General features: G+C 39.7%; 1 protein-coding gene across 3 annotated transcripts; it reads left to right on the forward strand.

The window, feature by feature from the left end:
- The first annotated feature begins 6,611 nt into the window (after positions 1-6,611).
- Positions 6,612-19,644, forward strand: b4galt4 (beta-1,4-galactosyltransferase 4). 3 transcript variants are annotated; one of them, XM_014129331.3, is made up of 7 exons: positions 6,612-6,897; positions 8,197-8,637; positions 12,700-12,932; positions 13,145-13,332; positions 14,260-14,382; positions 14,480-14,584; positions 14,685-19,644. In XM_014129331.3, exons 2-7 carry the CDS (start codon positions 8,355-8,357, stop codon positions 14,818-14,820), a joined length of 1,068 nt encoding a protein of 355 aa, XP_013984806.1. In that variant the 5' UTR covers positions 6,612-6,897; positions 8,197-8,354; the 3' UTR covers positions 14,821-19,644. The 3 variants fall into 3 exon arrangements, with proteins under 3 accessions (XP_013984806.1, XP_045546044.1, XP_013984807.1); XM_045690088.2 differs by having other exon boundaries at positions 6,629-6,897; positions 8,171-8,637; XM_014129332.3 differs by lacking the exon at positions 6,612-6,897 and adding an exon at positions 6,913-8,129 and having other exon boundaries at positions 8,251-8,637.
- Positions 19,645-20,350: the final 706 nt, after the last annotated feature.

Genomic DNA, 20,350 nt, shown 5'->3' on the forward strand with positions numbered 1-20,350 from the left:
TCACATTTATTAATGTTAAGATATAGACCAGACACTTTGGAAAAGGATTGTATCACATTGATCGATATGGGAATTTGGTTAGCGTCTTTCAGGAAAAGTGTAGTATCGTCAGCCAGCTGGCTTATAATAATGTCTTTACCAGCTATGGAAAAACCTTGTACAGGACTATTATTTAAAGAATTTGTAAGAAGTTGGGTGATTAATAAAAACAGGTACGGAGAGATAGGACAACCTTGCCTAATTCCTCTCTTTAACTCAAATCTAGGTGAGGTGCCATATTTCAATTTGATAGAGCTGCTACCATTTGTACAGAGTCTTAACCTGTCTGGGCTAGTCAACAGCCAGTGGTGCTATAACTTCAATTTCTCAAACATAGGACTATTTTACACCATTTTAAAGACAAGACTCTCGTTAATCTAACCACATTGTCCGATTTCAAAAAGACTTTACAGCGAAAGCAAAACATTAGAATATGTCAGGAGAGTACCCTGCCAAAAATAATCACACAGCCATTTTCAAAGCAAGCATATATGTCACAAAAACCCAAACCACAGCTAATTGCAGCACTAACCTTTGATGATCTTCATCAGATGACACTCCTAGGACATTATGTTAGACAATACATGCATGTTTTGTAAAATCAAGTTCATATTTATATCAAAAACCAGCTTTTTACACTAGCATGTGACGTTCAGAACTAGCATACCCACCGCAAACTTATGGTGAATTTACTAAATTACTCACGATAAACGTTCACAAAAAACATAACAATTATTTTAAGAATTATAGATACAGAACTCCTTTATGCAATCGCGGTGTCCGATGTTAAAATAGCTTTTCGGCAAAAGCACATTTTGCAATATTCTGAGTAGATAGCTCGCCATCACGGGCTAGCTATTTTGACACCCACCAAGTTTGGCACTCACCAAACTCAGATTTACTATAAGAAAAATTGGATTACCTTTGCTGTTCTTCATCAGAATGCACTCCCAGGACTTCTACTTCATCCACAAATGTTGTTTTGGTTCAAAATAATCCATAGTTATGTTCAAATATCCTCTGTTTTGTTCTTGCGTTCAAGACACTATCCGAACGGTGACGCGCGGACGCGTATCGTGACAAAAAAAATCTAAATATTCCATTACCGTACTTCGAAGCATGTCAAACGCTGTTTAAAATCAATTTTTATGCGATTTTTTCTCGTAAAAAAGCGATAATATTCCGACCGGGAGACGTCCTTTCCGTTCAAAGACTCAAAATCTCAAATGGACTCACGTGCACGCGCACGCCCGTCTCATTGTTCTCAGATCGACCACTATCCAAATGCGCTACTGTTTTTCAGCCATGGGCTGCAAAGTCATCATTCAACGTTCTGGCGCCTTCTGAGAGCCTATGGGAGACTTAGGAAGTGTCACGTTACAGCAGAGATCTTCAGTTTTCAATAAAGAGAGTGTAGAAGGCTAAGAAATGGTCAGAGAGGGCACTTCCTGTAAGGAATCTTCTCAGGTTTTTGCCTGCCATATCAGTTCTGTTATACTCACAGACACCATTCAAACCGTTTTAGAAACTTTAGGGTGTTTTCTATCCAAATCAAACAATTATATGCATATTCTAGTTTCTGGGCAGTAGTAATAACCAGATTAAATCGGGTACGTTTTTTATCCGGCCGTGCAATTACTGCCCCCTATCCCCAACAGGTTAAACCCAAATTCTGATTGGTTGGCCTACCTGGGGGCCATCTATCAGTTGAATTATCTATAGTAATGTTAAAGTCCCCTCCTATCAATAATAACGAATTCGGAAATTTAGATAACCAATGAAGTATATGTTTCTCTATAGATTCAAGCAACTCATCATTCTCATGTTTGGTGTTGTACCCGTAGAAGTTTACAGTAATGAGCGCAATGTCATTGTAACTGATCACAAGACAAATAAAGTGACCAAAGGGGTCACATTCTGAGTGTAGAGTATTACCACCAAAGGTATTTTTCATTGTAGTGACACCAGCGAAGCGTTCAGATCCATGGGAAAACCAAATATCGTTGCCCAACTGTGACCTCCAGAAGTTGGCATCAGCCGAAATTGAGTGAGACTTGAAAAAAGCAGAAATCTGTTTGAAATTGTTCAGCAAATAAAAAAATAAGGCCTTGCGCTTCACATTGTTTCGTAACCCCCCCAAGCATTAAGGGAAACTACAGACAAAGACAAAACAACAAAGATTATATAAAAGTATAAACTGTAGTAGGATGAGTCAAACGTAGGAACAGTGAACGTAAGCGATAAGGAACCGAGATCTGCACCATTTAAGTCAACTTAAAGTGAAAATTGCTTATTCCATAAACTCTGAACTAGATGTTATCCAGCTTTTGAAATTCAACTCAACAAAAAATTATGTTCAAGACCAAACCAAGGGTTCTTTGTAGTAAGAGGGACTAAAAACCCTCTTTAGTGTAATCAGGAACTATTCTGAGAAATAAAATACAAAATAATAATTAAAATAAAAGGTTACCTACTATACTGCTCAAAAAAATAAAGGGAACACTTAAACAACACAATGTAACTCCAAGTCAATCACACTTCTGTGAAATCAAACTGTCCACTTAGGAAGCAAAACTGATTGACAATAAATTTCACATGCTGTTGTGCAAATGGAATAGACAACAGATGGAAATTATAGGCAATTAGCAAGACACCCCCAATAAAGGAGTGGTTCTGCAGGTGGGGACCACAGACCACTTCTCAGTTCCTATGCTTCCTGGCTGATGTTTTGGTCACTTTTGAATGCTGGCGGTGCTTTCACTCTAGTGGTAACATGAGACGGAGTCTACAACCCACACAAGTGGCTCAGGTAGTGCAGCTCATCCAGGATGGCACATCAATGCGAGCTGTGGCAAGAAGGTTTGCTGTGTCTGTCAGCGTAGTGTCCAGAGCATGGAGGCGCTACCAGGAGACAGGCCAGTACATCAGGAGATGTGGAGGAGGCCGTAGGAGGGCAACAACCCAGCAGCAGGACCGCTACCTCCGTCTTTGTGCAAGGAGGAGCAGGAGAAGCATTGCCAGAGCCCTGCAAAATTACCTCCAGCAGGCCACAAATGTGCATGTGTCTGCTCAAACGGTCAGAAACAGACTTCATAAGGGTGGTATGAGGGCCCGACGTCCACAGGTGGGGGTTGTGCTTACAGCCCAACACCGTGCAGGACGTTTGGCATTTGCCAGAGAACACCAAGATTGGCAAATTCGCCACTGGCGCCCTGTGCTCTTCACAGATGAAAGCAGGTTCACACTGAGCACATGTGACAGACGTGACAGAGTCTGGAGACGCCGTGGAGAACGTTCTGCTGCCTGCAACATCCTCCAGCATGACCGGTTTGGCGGTGGGTCAGTCATGGTGTGGGGTGACATTTCTTTGGGGGGCCGCACAGCCCTCCATGTGCTCGCCAGAGGTAGCCTGACTGCCATTAGGTACCGAGATGAGATCCTCAGACCCCTTGTGAGACCATATTCTGGTGCGGTTGGCCCTGGGTTCCTCCTAATGCAAGACAATGTGGCTGGAGTGTGTCAGCAGTTCCTGCAAGAGGAAGGCATTGATGCTATGGACTGGCCCGCCCGTTCCCCAGACCTGAATCCAATTGAGCACATCTGGGACATCATGTCTCGCTCCATCCACCAACGCCACGTTGCACCACAGACTGTCCAGGAGTTGGCGGATGCTTTAGTCCAGGTCTGGGAGGAGATCCCTCAGGAGACCATCCGCCACCTCATCAGGAGCATGCCCAGGCGTTGTAGGGAGGTCATACAGGCACGTGGAGGCCACACACACTACTGAGCCTCATTTTGACTTGTTTTAAGGACATTACATCAAAGTTGGATCAGCCTGTAGTGTGGTTTTCCACTTTAATTTTGAGTGTGACTCTAAATCCAGACCTCCATGGGTTGATAAATTGGATTTCCATTGATTATTTTTGTGTGATTTTGTTGTCAGCACATTCAACTATGTAAAGAAAAAAGTATTTAATAATATTATTTCTTTCATTCAGATCTAGGATGTGTTGTTTAAGTGTTCCCTTTATTTTTTTGAGCAGTGTATTTTAAGCGCATATGAAAACTGATCATAAAAAAATGGAATAAAAAATGTTTTACATATACATGTTCCTAAGACCTTTTTCACTTGGAAATAAGTATTAATAACTAAATAGAACAATAACCATGTAAAGTCAGAGCCGACCTGTATGCCCTTTAAAACAGTATCTTAGTTACTGTATACATAAAAAATAAATACAACTTTCAGTCTTCTTCGTAAGTTTGTAAATAAAATAGGCCTTCTGGTCATACAAGAACAAACTGATAAATTGAGGAACCTGAGTATTCTGAAAAATAGTCACCTGATGCTTGTTAGGCAATGTTATTCAATACAAGGAAAATGAGAATACCATGGCCGAAACCATCAATCTGTTCCTTCTGGTGAGGTTCTAGGGAGGAATATGGATTTCTGAACCGTTGATGAAGCCTCGTCCTCCGACGAAGTAAGCAGCCTTTCCCTCATTTCGTGCTTTCTTGATCGTTGGCCACAACTTGTTCCTTCTTTCTATGTCCTCTGGGCTGAGATGCTCGGCGAAACACATACCATGGCTCTGAAGGAAGGGGTTCTTCCTAGCAGCTTTCCAGACAGCATCCCTGTAGAATTTGGTAGTGAAGAGGATGATGATACCCCTTGGCCTTGAATCGTTTTGCTATTGCTTCTTGCCGAGGCGATGCAGAACGTCGATGGTATCACCAACTTTGTTCTTCTCTGCAGGCATAACTTCTTGGCAGATGCGGATAGCCTCTCCTCGCACATCCTCATTCTCCACCTCTGGCACGCCTCATAGGCTGACCACACCACTCGCGTCGCGTTGCAAAATAAATGTAGAAATCTATGTAATTCAATTATTGCACCCACACTGCTCACGCGCATCTACGTTGCCAAGGGCTAAAATAGAACTCATTTCTATTTCTGACGAAGATCGCGCTGCAAGTCCTGCCTCTCCCATCACCTCATTGGTTTATAGAAGCAAGTACCCACGTGCCATCTCCTCATTGGTTATACCCACGTGGGTGATTGAAAGATGAACTGTGTTGCTGGTCGGTGTAGTAATACTATGAAAGTTTAGATGCCAATCACCATATAAGTTCAAAGATGAAAAAGCCTGGAAGGAGGAGAGATGACTAGAAATGGTTCGGTTGACCGTTTTATGTGTGGATTAATTGTCGGAGAAGAGGACCTTGTGCATTTCAGGTAAAATAACAACTCAATGTTTATATCCCAGTACAAATTAGTTAACAAGAGCAAGCTAGCTAAATAGGTCAAATTAGCTAGCAAGTGCAAGATAGCTAAATTGCCATAAATGTTTCATGCTTTTCGACCTGTTCCCAAATTAATGTAATTGGTTCAGAGTTAGTTTTGGGTTCCATGTTAGAGTCTCAGGTTCCATCTTCTTGTGTATTATTCCAGATCAGTGAGATGTCTATGGTAGACATTGTTATTCTTTTCCACACTTTTTTCAACTTTTGCCACTCGTTTTCACATCCTTGATTTCACCACATGCTAACTCCACAGTCTTTTTCAAGCCTTCGATAACCATGGTGTTCGCGCCTACCATTTTTTCAATGGCGTCAGACCTGGAGTTGATGAGTAAGGAGAGGGTAGCCACGATGTCAGAGTTCACGTTGGGTTTTTTGGAGGGTGGAGGTTTGCACGGAGTAACCGGTAAAGAGGGGGATACTTCATCTTCATCAGCATTCGAAAGTATGATATTCCCCATAGGGCAAGCGTAGTTATGGCAGTTGTCTATAAGCACGTTTCTCTCTTGATTAGCCATAGAACGGCTAGCTTCTTCCTTTTTTTGTCACGACTTCGCATGGACATGCCAAAATAAATGATCCAATTCTTATTCCAGTCACAGGAAAGTTCTTATATCTTGAACAAATAAAAACAGTAATAGTAATGACCGTAAACGTGTTTTTTTCACAATCTTTCTGAAGTTTGGGGCGGCGCTCGGTAAAAAAAAGCATCTGTTCAAGCAGCTAATCAGCTAAAGTTAGCCAAGCTCGCTAGTTGCCGTGCTGATCGCACCTCTATTTTGTAAGGAACCTGTAAGGCCACGGAAACTCGCACGCCTATTGTTTTTCTAATTTTTACTAACTACTATGGTAATTTAAACATCTGACAACATGTTTAAAGCAGCCTTTAGCAGCCTTTCTCCACCATGCCAACTTTTTCAGTCACCAATTAATCAATAAACAGTGGAATTAAGTAAAGGTAATGTGACAGAATTCAGAGCGTGCGCAGATTCAAAATCTGCAAGTGTATTTTTTATTCACAGCAGAATATTCAAACTCGTAAATGTTTTTTTTTAATTCTTTAAATTATCCTTACAAATCTTATTGAATGAATTCAAATGTAAAGTTACAAGTTTGTGATCGTTGTTAAATTTTTCACGCATTATGATACAAGCTTGCAAAATTAAATGACACATTCGCCAACTGTGCTTGCAACCACGAATTTCAAAATACAAACTCAGGTAGTTCTGTCGTCATTATAATCCCATATCCCCTTTATGTCACCTGTGGTGCCGTGTTCAAAACACCTGGGAACTCGGAATTATCTGCCTTCCGACTGGGAAATCGATTTGAACGGTCATCCAACTCGGAATTACAAATCATTCTAGAACTCCGACTTTCCGACCTGAAGATCACAGATTTGACCACTTATTTTTCCGAGTTCCCAGTTGTTTTGAACCCGGCATGAGTCTTGAACCTGGTCCAAACGCTCATATCCTTCCACGTACGGTGTTTGCGAAAGTAGTAGCCAGCCAGGATCCAGTCCAAAACAACATCAGAACTCGAGGCATCTCACAGGCAAGACATCTTCCTTCTCCAAGGAAAAAGTATTTGTCGTTAAAAACGGCAAATGCTTTGTAAACTTTAACTTGTATTTTGGGATTTAATTTCTACCTTGATAGCTATCTGACACAATGGTCGCAGTAGCTGTTAGCTGGCTAGCTAACTACAATGCTATTTGCATTGGATAACGATACACTTCACGAGCTACTTACTGCTAGCTAGTTAGCAACCTACCTGCTAGCCTCTTGGTTGCATAACACTAGCCATTTGTCATCTTCTAAAGTATGTGTTACTGTTCAGAGTGTGCAAATCAGGTGAACGTAGTATTTAATTTTGCGTGGTGCTTAATCAACTCTTTCCAACTTTGACCACCCAAAAATATGTCGGCACCAATCTAGTCAATGTTAGCTAGCTACAGTCAGTTTGAGTAACATTGAATGTGTAGCAGGCAGCATTCAAAAAACAAATACATTCACTCACTGTCACTACAGTTGGGCAGAAGGCTACTGGCTATGTCATGTTTCAATTCCACAATACCTAATAGGTAGCTAGCTAACAAGTTAGCTGCTAATTTGTTAAGTTACCATTTTACATCAACTGGCTGTTTTTTGTCATGGGCCTGTTCTTTAGTTATTTTAGCTAGTCTAAACACAGTTTAGATTAGGATTATAGGTATCCCATTTTGGTTATGTGAAGAGAAGGAGAAATAAGAACAACTTGGGAATGTGATGTGTTTAAGCTAAACTCACACAAAAGCAGTCTACAGTTACAGCCTAGGATTACTATCCAGGACATCCATGAATTGTGTGCATTGAAAGACAATGGCTTGAAGCTGTGTCAACAACATGAAACCAAAGAGCAAACAGGTATGAGTGAAGAGGAAAAGAGAATCGTTCCACTTCAGTTACTTTTCCTTTTGGGTGGCGGGAGTATATAGATTAAACACCCAGTGAGTGTACAGCCAAGGTAAAGTAGCCTACTGTGAATTCTGTTGTCGCATAGGCCTAGCCTCTGTCACAGGCATTCACTGAAGCCTGGGTGCCCAAGGCTAGTTGTGGCATAATGCCCTGGTGGAATGCTATAAATGCAAGTAGGTAGTGTTGATGAAAATGTAAGTATTTCTTAATTCAGGTACAGCGTGCAGAAGAATTGAGTTCCTTTTAAGTGACCTACCTTCATTCACATGCAACTGGCTTTTCTCTGAATTTAAAGTTTGCACCAGTGGAAAATCAACAAAATAATTCAAAGTAGGTCTAATGCTTTTTTTATTTTTATTTTTTTACATTAGTGACAATGATTATGAAACTTCCCCAGAATGTTGTGTCATCATGGGATGAGTGATCAGGGGTCCTGGTGCTCTCTACCCAGTTATTCCGCCTGTGGCTGCTGCAGAGAACCAGATGTCGTAAACCAAGACTGAAGCCTACCACATTTTGGGGCATTTGACGCTGAACATCTACAACTGAGAAACCATGGGAATCTGTCCTGCTGTGTCCATGTTTTTCCGGAAGTGCAAGTATATGATACTGTTGTTGCTCTCTGTCTCCGTCTTGGCTTGGTACGCCACTTTTGCCGGTGAAACAGTGAAAGCAATTCAGGAAACCCTTTTACCAGAGCAAACGCTTGCTGATAATACTGAGGTCCTGAGTGGGGGAGAAGGAAACTTGTGGAGATCAGTGATACAGGTCTTCTCCAATCCTCTCCCTGACACCTCACCACCAAAACAAAGCTGTCCTGAGAAATCGCCACTGCTCCGTAAGTACAGACTCAGAGTATCCACAGATGTAATTGTAAGCTTGATACAAGCCTTTCTATAAACTACATACTGATGATGCCATGTTAGTGTATAATTCCTTGTAAAGAATGATGATAATGCCATGTTACTATATCATTCCTTTTAAAGAACATTATGTACGGTGTGGCTTAATGTGGAGAGAATAACATTGGTAATCAAGTAAATACTTTAATGTTTTATGTAGGGATTGTGTAACAAGCATTTGTTACTCCTAAACACTGCTAGGCAATGGCTCATTTTTATTATTTTCACATACTGTAGCAATCTGTGATAATCTCATTCCCAGTATGGTGGACCAACACAACAAATGTGGCCTTGGTTATTCAATACTGAGAGCCATGAGAATCTCCCGGCATGTAGGCATTGGCTTAATCATCTCCTACAACACTACCCCTAACAGGCTGACTACACCGCTCGCGTCACGTGCGCGAGCATTGCAAAATAAATGTAGAAATCGCGCGCCAACGAGCGTCTGCGTTGCCAAGGACTAAAAAATAACTCCTTTCTATTTCTGACGCAGATCGCTCTGCAAGTCCTGCCTCTCCTATCTCCTCATTGGTTTATAGAAGCAGGTACCCACGTGCCATCTCCTCATTGGTTATACCCACGTGGGTGACTGAAAGACAAACAGGTCGGTGGCGGTAATGCACCTAATTTATGATAGTTGCCAATCGCAATATAAAGTCCAGAGAAGAAAAAGCCTAGAAGGAGGAGAGATAACTAGAAACGATTCAGTTGACCATTTTATGGGTGGATTAATTGTCGGAGTAGAGGACTTTGTGCATTTCAGGTAAAATAACAACTCAATGTTTATATCCCTGGACAAATTAGCTAGCTACAGCAAGCTAGCTAAATAGGACAAATTAGCTAGCATGTGCAAGCTAGCTGAATTGCTATAAAGGTTTAATGCTTTTTGACCTGTCCCCAAATTAATGTAATTGGTTCAGAGTTTTTGATATTTTAACCTGCGTGTCGTGATCGCGTTTGGTGTGGGGGGACAAAATTAATTTATGCACGATGGCGCACGCGCACAGCCAGTTTGGGTTCCGTGTAACCCTCCTTGTACTCTAGCACACCACAAGCACAGAACCACGCCTCAGTCGTGTGATTTGCAAAAATTATATGATGACAAGTACTGTACTAAGTTGGTCACTCCCATATAATTATATGGTCACTCCCATTAAGGCTAAATTTGAGTGGTTGATATCCAAGGCTATATGCACTGTGCGCAATAGCTTGGGGATGAGGTTACCGATGCGGTAACAATTAGCATGTACCCGACATACAACGGCTCCTTGTTGACAGGAAGTGTACAGCTGTTGTATTGAGTGATTCCATATGAAACCAGGACAAAAAAAGACAATTACTTTTTGGATTTTTACTAGATTTATTCCATAGACATTTTTGGAAGGTTTGTTGACATGCATTTGACATTTGCATCTAAAAGCATAATTGAGAAATAATTCAAGTTGGCATATTTATGAGACGTGGACTTAACCGAGGCCACTTAAGACTCCGTAATGTTTCATAGATTGGTGGTATATGAAGCTTTACTGCTTGCTCTGTAATATGAGTAGGATTCAATTCAATAACAATTTTCTTACATTCATTTATGAATATTAAAAAATATAAACATGAATTTTGAAAAAGAAAATGATTTCCCCAATTTGTTGAATATATTGTTGAACAAAAGATACTCTACAGCCATATCAAAGTTCCAGGGTGAGATCTCTGGACTATTTTATACAGAGAAATTGGCGTAGTATACAATGTAACCAATCACAGCCCTCCTGTTACTTGTATCATTACACATCATACAACTCACCAGCATAGGGTGACCATTTTGAATCCATTTTCACATTCACTCTGTTGGTGATGCGTACAAATTGGATCATAACTCTAAAAGTAAGGTGGGTAAGGCCCACATGTCATAAATATGCCAACTTGGATTTAAAAGAATGTATTATTATTCTGCTTTTAGATACAAATGTCAACAATCCTTCCTCCAAAGGACCATTCTATAGATTAAATCTTGTGACAATCCCCCAAATCATTGTCTTTTTTTGTCCTGGTTTCATATGAAACCAATCTATAGGCCTACACCTATGGGATGCAGATTGCACAGCATTACAGTGGGTTTCCATAAACACATTCAAGTTTGAAGACAGTTTGTGTTTGTCAGTGGCCCAAACAAAATGCGCTCAGACGTGTTTGTAATCATCTGTCCATACCAGGGCTCTACAACCCTGTTCCTGGAGAGCTAAACTCCTGTGGGTTTTCGCTCCAACCCCAGTTGTGTGTTACATTAGGGTTGGAGTGAACCTAGAGGACGGTAGCGCTCCAGTAACAGCCCTGGTCCAGACTATGCATTATTATTATACATTTTTTTACCTTTATTTAACTAGGAATGATTTGCAGTTCATAATATTTAGATACTTTTTTTAGGAAACTAGTGCCATGTAAAAATATTGCTATGGAGTTGATTGATTAAAGCACAGATAATGAATTTGTCCAGAAGGCTTTACTATTTGGTTGTCTGTATTTTCATTATTAGAGGTCGACCGATTTTATAATTTTTCAAGGCTGATACCGATTATTGGAGGACCAAAAAAAGTCGATACCGTTTAATCGGATGATTTTTAAATATATATATTTGTAATAATGACAATTACAACAATACTGAATGAACAATGAACACTTATTTTAACTTAATATAATACATAAAGAAAATCTATTTATTCCCAAATAAATAATGAAACATGTTCAATTTGGTTTAAATAATGTAAAAACACAGTGTTGAAGAAGTAAAAGTGCAATATGTGCCATGTAAAAAGGCTAATGTTTAAGTTCCTTGCTCAGAACATATGAAAGCTGGTGGTTCCTTTTAACATGAGTCTTCAATATTCCCAGTTAAGAAGTTTTAGGTTGTAGTTATTATAGGACTATTTCTCTCTATACCATTTGTATTTCATATACCTTTGACTATTGGATGTTCTTATAGACACTTTAGTATTGCCAGCCTAATCTCGGGAGTTGAGTTGAAGTCATAAACAATGCTGTGCATCAATCATTGCTAAGAGCTGCTGGCAAATGCAGTAAAGTGCTGTTTGAATGAATGCTTACGAGCCTGCTGCTGCCCACCACCGCTCAGTCAGACTGCTCTATCAAATCATATACTTAATTATAATAAAAACAAACAGAAATACGAGCCTTTGGTCATTAATATGGTTGAATCCGGAAACTATAATTTAAAAAACAAAACGTTTATTCTTTCAGTGAAATATGGAACCGTTCCATATTTTATCAAACGGGTGGCATTCCTAAGTCTAAATATTGCTGTTACGTTGCACAACCTTCAATGTTTTGTCATAATTATGTAAAATTCTGGCAAATTAATTACGGTCTTTGTTGGGAAGAAATGGTCTTCACACAGTTCTCAACGAGCCAGGCGGCCCAAACTGCTGCATATACCCTAACTCTGCTTGCACTGAATGCAAGAGAAGTGACACAATTTCCCTAGTTAATATTGCCTGCTAACATACATTTATTTTAATTACATATGCCAGTTTAAGAAAATGTACTTGTGTATTGATTTTAAGAAAGGCATTGATGTTTATGGTTAGGTACATTTGTGCAAAGATTGTGCTTTTTTTGCAAATGCGCTTTTGTTAAATCATCACCCGTTTGGCGAAGTTGGAGGCTGTGGTTCAATGATAAATTAACAGGCACCGCATTGATTATATGCAATGCAGAACAAGCTAGTTAACCCAGTGATATCATCAACCATGTGTAGTTAACTAGTGATTATGTGAAGATTGTTTTTTATAAAATAAGTTTAATGCTAGCTAGCAACTTACTTTGGCTCCTTGACGCCACAAGGTCCTTTTGATGCTGCACTCGCGTAACAGGTTGTCAGTGTGCCATGCAGTCTCCTCATGGATTGCAATGTAATCAGCCATAATCGGCCAAGCCGATTAATTGGTCGGCCTCTATTCGTTATGCCTACTATTGTCTATCTACAGAGGGAGCCCTAAACCTCACATTTGAGGACTCTCTAACGCTGAAGGAGGTGGAGAGTGAGAACAGTGGAGTGGCTGAGGGCCAATACCAGCCTCCAGACTGCCTCGCCAAGCAGAGTGTGGCTATCCTCATTCCCCATCGTAAGCGAGAGAAACACCTCCTTTACCTCCTGCATCACCTGCACCCCTTCCTTCAGAGGCAGCAGCTGCACTACAGCATCTACGTCATCCACCAGGTATTTCTCTCATGATGTGTAGTAACAGTAAATTATGTCAGTTTCACTAATCATTTGTGAGTGAATTTAAATTTGTATAACCGTTTCATGATGAGTATTTAAATGTTCAACATGTTTCACTTGACTGGAGAATATTGATGGAGGAAAGTGCTGCACTGATTTTGAGCCTGATATGAAATTGATGTTTGTAGTTGATTTGTTTGTTTTGACAGGCTGGAGAGGTGACGTTTAACCGTGCCAAGCTACTTAATGTTGGGTACTTGGAGGCACTCAAGGACTACGATTGGGATTGCTTCGTTTTTCATGATGTGGATCTGGTTCCAGAGAACGACTACAACCTATACAAGTGTGACCAACAGCCCAAACACTTAGTGGTCGGCAGGAACGCCACAGGGTACAAGTAAGTTTCTCAGCTCTCAACTCATATCCACCTATATCTAAAAGCAGGTAAATGTCTATATGCCATCAAAACAGCATCCATGCTTTTGTATGACAAAGTGATGTTGCCGCTATCAATATAAGTATTCATTAGCCAAGTCCAAAGATAAACATTTCAGTTACCGTGATTTCCGGACTATTAAGCGCACCTGAATATAAGCCGCACCCACTGAATTTAAAAAAATATATTTTTTTATTTTGAACATAAATAAGCCGCACATGTCTATAAGCCGCAGGTGCCTACCGGTACATTGAAACAAATGAACTTTACACAGGCTTTAACGAAACACGGCTTGTAACAAAAATAAATAGGCTTTAACGAAACACGGCTTGTAACAAAAAATAAGAAATTAGCAGTAAGCTTTAGTTGTCTTTTTGCACTGAGTCAATTCCTCACGCTGCTGTTTCCAACGTCTTATCATCGACTCATTAAGACCAAGCTCCCGTGCAGCAGCTCTATTTCCTTTTCCAACAGCCAAATCAATCGCCTTCAACTTGAAAGCTGCATCATATGCATTTCTCCGTGTCTTTGCCATGATGAGGGTGACAAAATGACTACCGTAATCAGAATGATGGGAAGTTTGAGAGCGCTCGATTGAATCTAAACAGTAAACAAAAAGTTGTTTGACCTTAACCCGTTCAGCAATTTCATTGGTCTAATGAAAGCTTCATGCCGCCAAAAAACTGAGCACGTCACATAATGTGTTTTTTTGGGGGGGGGGAAAAATAGAAATCGGGAAAAATCCATATATTGGCCGCGTCATTGTTTAAGCCGCGGGGTTCAAAGCGTGGGAAAAAAGTTGCGGCTTATAGTCCGGAATTTACGGTATTAATTGTGTTCTGGGGATAGGTCTGTAATGTCTTGTTTTTTGTCTTTTTGCTGTCGAAGATTGCGATACAAAGGGTACTTTGGAGGGGTGACGGCCATGATGAAGGACCAGTTTCACAAAGTGAACGGCTTTTCAAACACTTACTGGGGATGGGGTGGGGAGGATGATGACCTTCGCATCAGGTGAGACCACTGCTAAATGTTGGACCTCTCTCCATATCTCTCATTACATCTTAGTCAATACGGAATGTTATTGATTGATTTAATTTGTTTCTGGTAGGGTGGAGCTCCAGAAAATGGAAATTATACGCCCCCCCCCTCTCATAGCACGCTATACCATGGTATTTCATAAAAGAGATAGCGGCAATGAAATCAATAAAGACAGGTGAGTCACGGTGGACACATCAATAATAAATAGCTTGCTGTATTGTAAATATTATTAGTCGTTGAATTCACTTCATTCTGGAATAATTTCTCCTTCACAGGATGCGTTTGCTAGGACGGACACCTAAAGTCTGGAGAAAGGATGGCCTTAACACCTGCTCCTACAGTACTCTATCAGTTGAGAGGTCGCCTCTATACATTAATGTCACCGTTGACATTGGCGAACCAATGCACTGAGGCTTCAGAGCACCTCTCTTCGTTTACCGCAGTGTGTACAGGATTATTGATCTGGTATGTCCATGCCTACATGTTACTTACCAGAGGGTCGCAAACAGAAGGTTAGTGGCAGTAGCTTTTGACCATAATTCATGTGATCTACTCAGTTTTCACTGTAAACCATTCCAAGCAGGGCATGTAAAATTGCTAGGTACACATAATGTAAGTCTGGAAGCCCTATACAGTCAAACCTGGTGACCAGGTTCTAGGGGTGAGAGTAAGACCAAACTATATATTTTTGTCTACAAGATAGCATTATTTGATTTGTCCTAGACTTAAAGGGGCAATCTGCAATTGCTACATTCATTTTTGGACTTATAAATTAATGACATTTATCCATTGATTCTTGAAGAATGTAACTTATAAATGCCTAATGAGCTTAGTTCAACTGTTGTACCCCATCAGAACCCAACATATAAGCTTATTTTATGCCAATGTTTTTAAACATTGTACATGTAAATAAACACTGTATAGCCTCAAAACATGCTTAAAACTATAATTTTGATATCTTGGACGGTCAGTACTTTGCTCTGCCGATTTAATTTGAATGTTTTACATTTCTCCAGGCCCGTCACTCAGCTTTTTGCCAAAACAGAGTCAGGTGTGGCGCTTTGTTATTGTTTCAACTAAGGATTTTCCCGCTAAGGTGTGTTGTTACTTGATTGTTTCAACAAGTTATATGTATTCGAATATATGTATTCGAATATAGTATGTTGTCGTGTTTTTGATTCTAAAGAATCCTGGGTGTTAGACCTGGATTTGGTCATTTCTTAAAATCTCTTGTTGTCAAATGAGCTTCATTTTATACACTTATCACAAGTTTGATATTTTGGATCAACATTTTGGATATGCTTATTCAAGATTTGTGAAGTAACTCATACAGATGTCAAATGTGTAATACTGTATGATACTTTCTGTTGCCTTAAAGCTGCAATATGTAACTTTTTGGGCGACTTGACCACATTCAAATAGAAATGTGTGTTATAGATCTGTCATTCGCATTGAAAGCAAGTCTTAAGAAGCGGCAGATCTGCTCTGTGTGCAATTTGTATGCTTCCTGTTCTTAAGTTTCGTTTTGTCTTTTACTTTTGGTTTTGTACACCAGCTGAAATTACAATATTTTTGGTTAAGGAAAATATATTTCAGTGGTTTAGATGTACAATGATTCTCTACACTATACTTTGATTGCATAATTTCAGTTTGTGACAAAACAAATTATTAGAATTTTTGCAAACAGGAAATAGCGGAGTGATTTCTTCATAGTGCATATTTAAATAATACATTTTTAATAGAACCAGAGGTCTACTTTGTTATTGCTGATTCATAGTTCCTTGTGGGTTGTCCCATTTAGGCTGTTATGAACCACACACTCCCTTTATATGTGACACCTTTTTGATAGGCATAAACCAAGAATACATTCTATTTTAAAAATGTTATCCAATGAAATAGGACTATTGTGTGTGTAATATATATATATGATGGATTTGGTATGGCCTGCTCTTTCACATATACAGTACCAGTCAAGACTTTGAACACACCTACTCATTACATTTTTTTTTTTTTTTTTTTTACTATTTTCTACATTGTAGAATAATCGTGAAGACATAAACTATGAAATAACACATATGGAATCATGTACTAACCAAAAAAGTGTTCAACAAATCAAAATGTATTTTATATTTGAAATTCTTCAAAGTAGCCACCCTTTTGCCTTGCACACTTTTGGCATTCTCTCAACCAGCTTCACCTGGAATGTTTTTCCAACAGTCTTGAAGGATTTTCTACATATGCTGAGCACTTGTTTGCTGCTTTTTCTTCACTCTCCGGTCCAACTCATCCCAAATCATCTCAATTGGGTTGAGGTTGTGTGATTGTTGAGGCCAGATCATCTGATGCAGCACTTCATCATTCTCCTTCTTGGTCAAATAGCCCTTACACAGCCTGGATGTGTGTTGGGTCATTGTCCTGTTGAAAAACAAATGATAGTCCCACTAAGCTCAAACCAGATGGGATGGTGTATCGCTGCAGAATGCTGTGGTAGCCATGCTGGTTAAGTGTGCCTTGAATTCTAAATAAATCACTGACAGCAAAGCACCATCACACCTCCTCTTCCATGCTTCACGGTGGGAACAACATACAGAGATCATCCGTTCACCTACTTTGCGTCTCACAAAGACACGGCAGTTGGAACCAAAAATCGCAAATTTGGACTCATCAGACCAAAGAACTGATTTCGACTGGTCTAATGTCCATTGCTCGTGTTTCTTGGCCCAAGCAAGTCTCTTTATCTTATTGGTGTCCTTTAGTAGTGGTTTCTTTGCAGCAATTCGACCATGAAGGCCTGATTCACGTAATCTCCTCTGAACAGTTGATGTTGAGATGTGTCTGTTACTTGATCTCTGAAGGATTTATTTGGGCTGCAATTTCTGAGGCTGGTAACTCTAAAGAACTTATCCTCTGCAACAGAGGTAACGCTGGGTCTTCCTTTCCTGTGGCGGTCATCATGAGAGCCAATTTCATCATAGCGCTTGATGGTTTTTGCGACTGCACTTGAAGAAACTTTAAAAGTTCTTGACATTTTCTGGATTAACTGACCATCATGTCTTAAAGTAATGATGGACTGTCGTTTCTCTTTGCTTATTTGAGCTGTTCATGCCATAATATTGCAAAATATTTCCAAATAGGGCTATATTCTGTATACCACCCCTACCTTGTCACAACACTACTTGATTGGCTCAAATGCATTAAGAAGGAAAGAAATTACACAAATTACCTTTTAACAAGGCACACATGTTAATTGAAATGCATTCCAGGTGACTACCTCACGAAGCTGGTTGAGAGAATGCCAAGCGTGTGCAAAGCTGTCATCAAGGCAAAGGGTGGCTAAATATTATAATATTTTGATTTGTTTTAACACATTTTTGGGGGTTTTTGGTTACTACATGACTCCATATGTGTTATTATATAGTTTTGATGTCTTCACTATTATTCTACAACATAGTAAAAATAAAGAAAAACCCTGGAATGAGTAGGTGTGTTCTAACTTTGGACTGGAACTGTATGCTTGGGCTCCCGAGTGGCGCAGCGGTCTAAGGCACTGCATGTCAGTGCAAGAGGCGTCACTACAGTCCCTGGTTTGAATCCAAACTGTATCACATCCGCCTGTGATTGGGAGTCCCATAAAACAGTGCACAATTTGCCCAGCGTTGTCTGGGTTTGGGCCGTCATTGTAAATAAGAATTTCTTCTTAACTGACTTGCCTAGTTAAATAAAATATTCTGTAAGTTATGCCTCATTGATATTTGAATAGTGTGAGGTTAAAGCTATATAAGTAATTCATTGTTTTGGTTTGTTTCTGTGGTCCTACTCTACCTGAATGATAGTGAATGATTCATGTTAGAAAATATTTAGGGATGCCATAGTGACTGATTCATTAAGAGTGCCATGTTGGGTGAGGCCCTTCTGTTTTGAATTTTTTTGTACATTTCCTTTAACCTCTTACAGCTCTTTTAAGGATAGGGGGCAGTATTGACTTTAAAAACCACATGTTTAGTCTTGTAGGTTTTCATTGGGTGTATGTGTAACCGGTGTGAAATGGCTAGCTAGTTAGCGGGGTGCGCACGGGTGAGGAGAGGGACGGAAGCAATACTGTCACATATGGTGGGTTAACCCATATGAATAAGATGGAAGTTGTGAATTCAAGATAGAAATAAATTATCAGCGAAAGGTAATTATCAACTGTGTTTCAGTTAGGGATAGTCTTTGATTTGCAATGTAGCTTTTTTGCAACATGGCTTCAAGTAGCCTAGTGTAAAGTTGTTTTTTGTTTTTTAAAAGGATTGATTGATTGATTGATTCATAAAGTAGGGTACTTAGTAGAATTAAACAGAAGTACCTGTTCTTTACCCACTTTGCTTTGCTCTCCATATGATGGACACTATGCAATGTAAAACATTTGTATCTAGTATTTTGACTACAAGTTTGAAGGATGTGCTCTGAAAGGAACACTGGTTTCACCAGTATAGTCTTGTGGAGGGACTCGAAGAGGGGAAGGAGTGTGATGTCTGAGCATTTGTATGGACAAAATTATGTCATCCCTTTTTCCTGTTGTGCAGAAAGAAAGCAGTTCAGTGGAGGCCAGGATGGCCAGAGCATCATTGGAAACATTAAGCTTTGAGCCCAGCAAACAAGATATCACATGATACCATAGGATGTAGGATTTGAAATGTAAGCCAACTTCACACTACAGCTGACATCAAGAGCTTAGAATAAGGATAACACCACGGCAATACCTCCTACTTACATGTACTATTAGTCAGCTGTCCTTGGAAAAAATACCAATGAAGGCAATGGGATATGTCGGAACTGTTGACTCCCTGTGTGGGTTGTTAGATATGGCTCAGCAGGCCTGGTCACTTGACTGGAAACTTTCTTTTAAGCAAAAACAAATGTTCCATTAAATAACCCTTATGGTTAAAGACCTGGTGCTAAAGTAAGGGTCCTGACATGACCTCACCTGGAAAAGCTATGGACCCCGAGTTATAACTTACAACTACTATAACTATAAACACCCTTGTTTGATCCTACTTGACAGTCATACAGTGCTTTCGGAAAGTATACAGACCCCTTGACTTTTTCCACATTTTGTTACGTTACAGCCTTATTCTAAAATTGATTTAAATCGTTTTTTTCCCACTCATCAATCTACACACTACCCCATAATGACAAAGAAAGAGGTTAAGAAATGTTTGCTAATTTATTGCAAATAAACTGATGTCACATTTGCTTAAGTATTCAGACCCTTTATTCAGTACTTTGTTGAAGAAACTTTGGCAGCAATTACAGCAGCGAGTCTTCTTGGTTATGACGCTACAAGCTTTGCACACCTGTATTTTTGGAGTTCCTCCCATTCTTCTCTGCAGATCATCTCAAGCTCTGTCAGGTTGGATGGGCGGCGTTGCTGCAGAGCTATTTTCAGGTCTCCCCAGATGTTTGATCGGGTTCAAGTCCGGACTCCAGCTGGGCCACTCAAGGACATTCAGAGACTTGTCCTGAAGCCACTTCTGCATTGTCTTGACTAGAGGTCGACCAATTATTGGAGGACCCTCCCCCCAAAAAAAGCCGCTACCGATTAATCGGCCGATTTTTTTATTTATTTATTTATTTGTAATAATTACAACAATACTGAATGAACACTTATTTTAACTTAATATAATACATCAATAAAATCAATTTAGCCTCAAATAAATAATGAAACATGTTCAATTTAGTTTAAATAATGCAAAAACAAAGTGTTGGAGAAGAAAGTAAAAGTGCAATATGTGCCAGGTAAGAAAGCTAACGTTTAAGTTTCTTGCTCAGAACATGAGAACATATGAAAGCTGGTGGTTCCTTTTAACATGAGTCTTCAATATTCCCAGGTAAGAAGTTTTAGGTTGTAGTTATAGGAATTATAGGACTATTTCTCTCTATACGATTTGTATTTCATATA

This window comes from Salmo salar, chromosome 11 (assembly GCF_965601325.2).
Source record: "Salmo salar chromosome 11, fSalSal1, whole genome shotgun sequence".
Classification (NCBI taxonomy): domain Eukaryota; kingdom Metazoa; phylum Chordata; class Actinopteri; order Salmoniformes; family Salmonidae; genus Salmo; species Salmo salar.

Bases quoted from the DNA above. Each gene is read 5' to 3' on its own strand.
- b4galt4 (XM_014129331.3), top strand. From the start codon at position 8,355: ATGGGAATCTGTCCTGCTGTGTCCATGTTTTTCCGGAAGTGCAAGTAT. The intron at 12,933-13,144 runs GTATTTCTCTCA...TTGTTTTGACAG, and splicing joins GCATCTACGTCATCCACCAG to GCTGGAGAGGTGACGTTTAA. The intron at 13,333-14,259 runs GTAAGTTTCTCA...TTGCTGTCGAAG, and splicing joins AGGAACGCCACAGGGTACAA to ATTGCGATACAAAGGGTACT.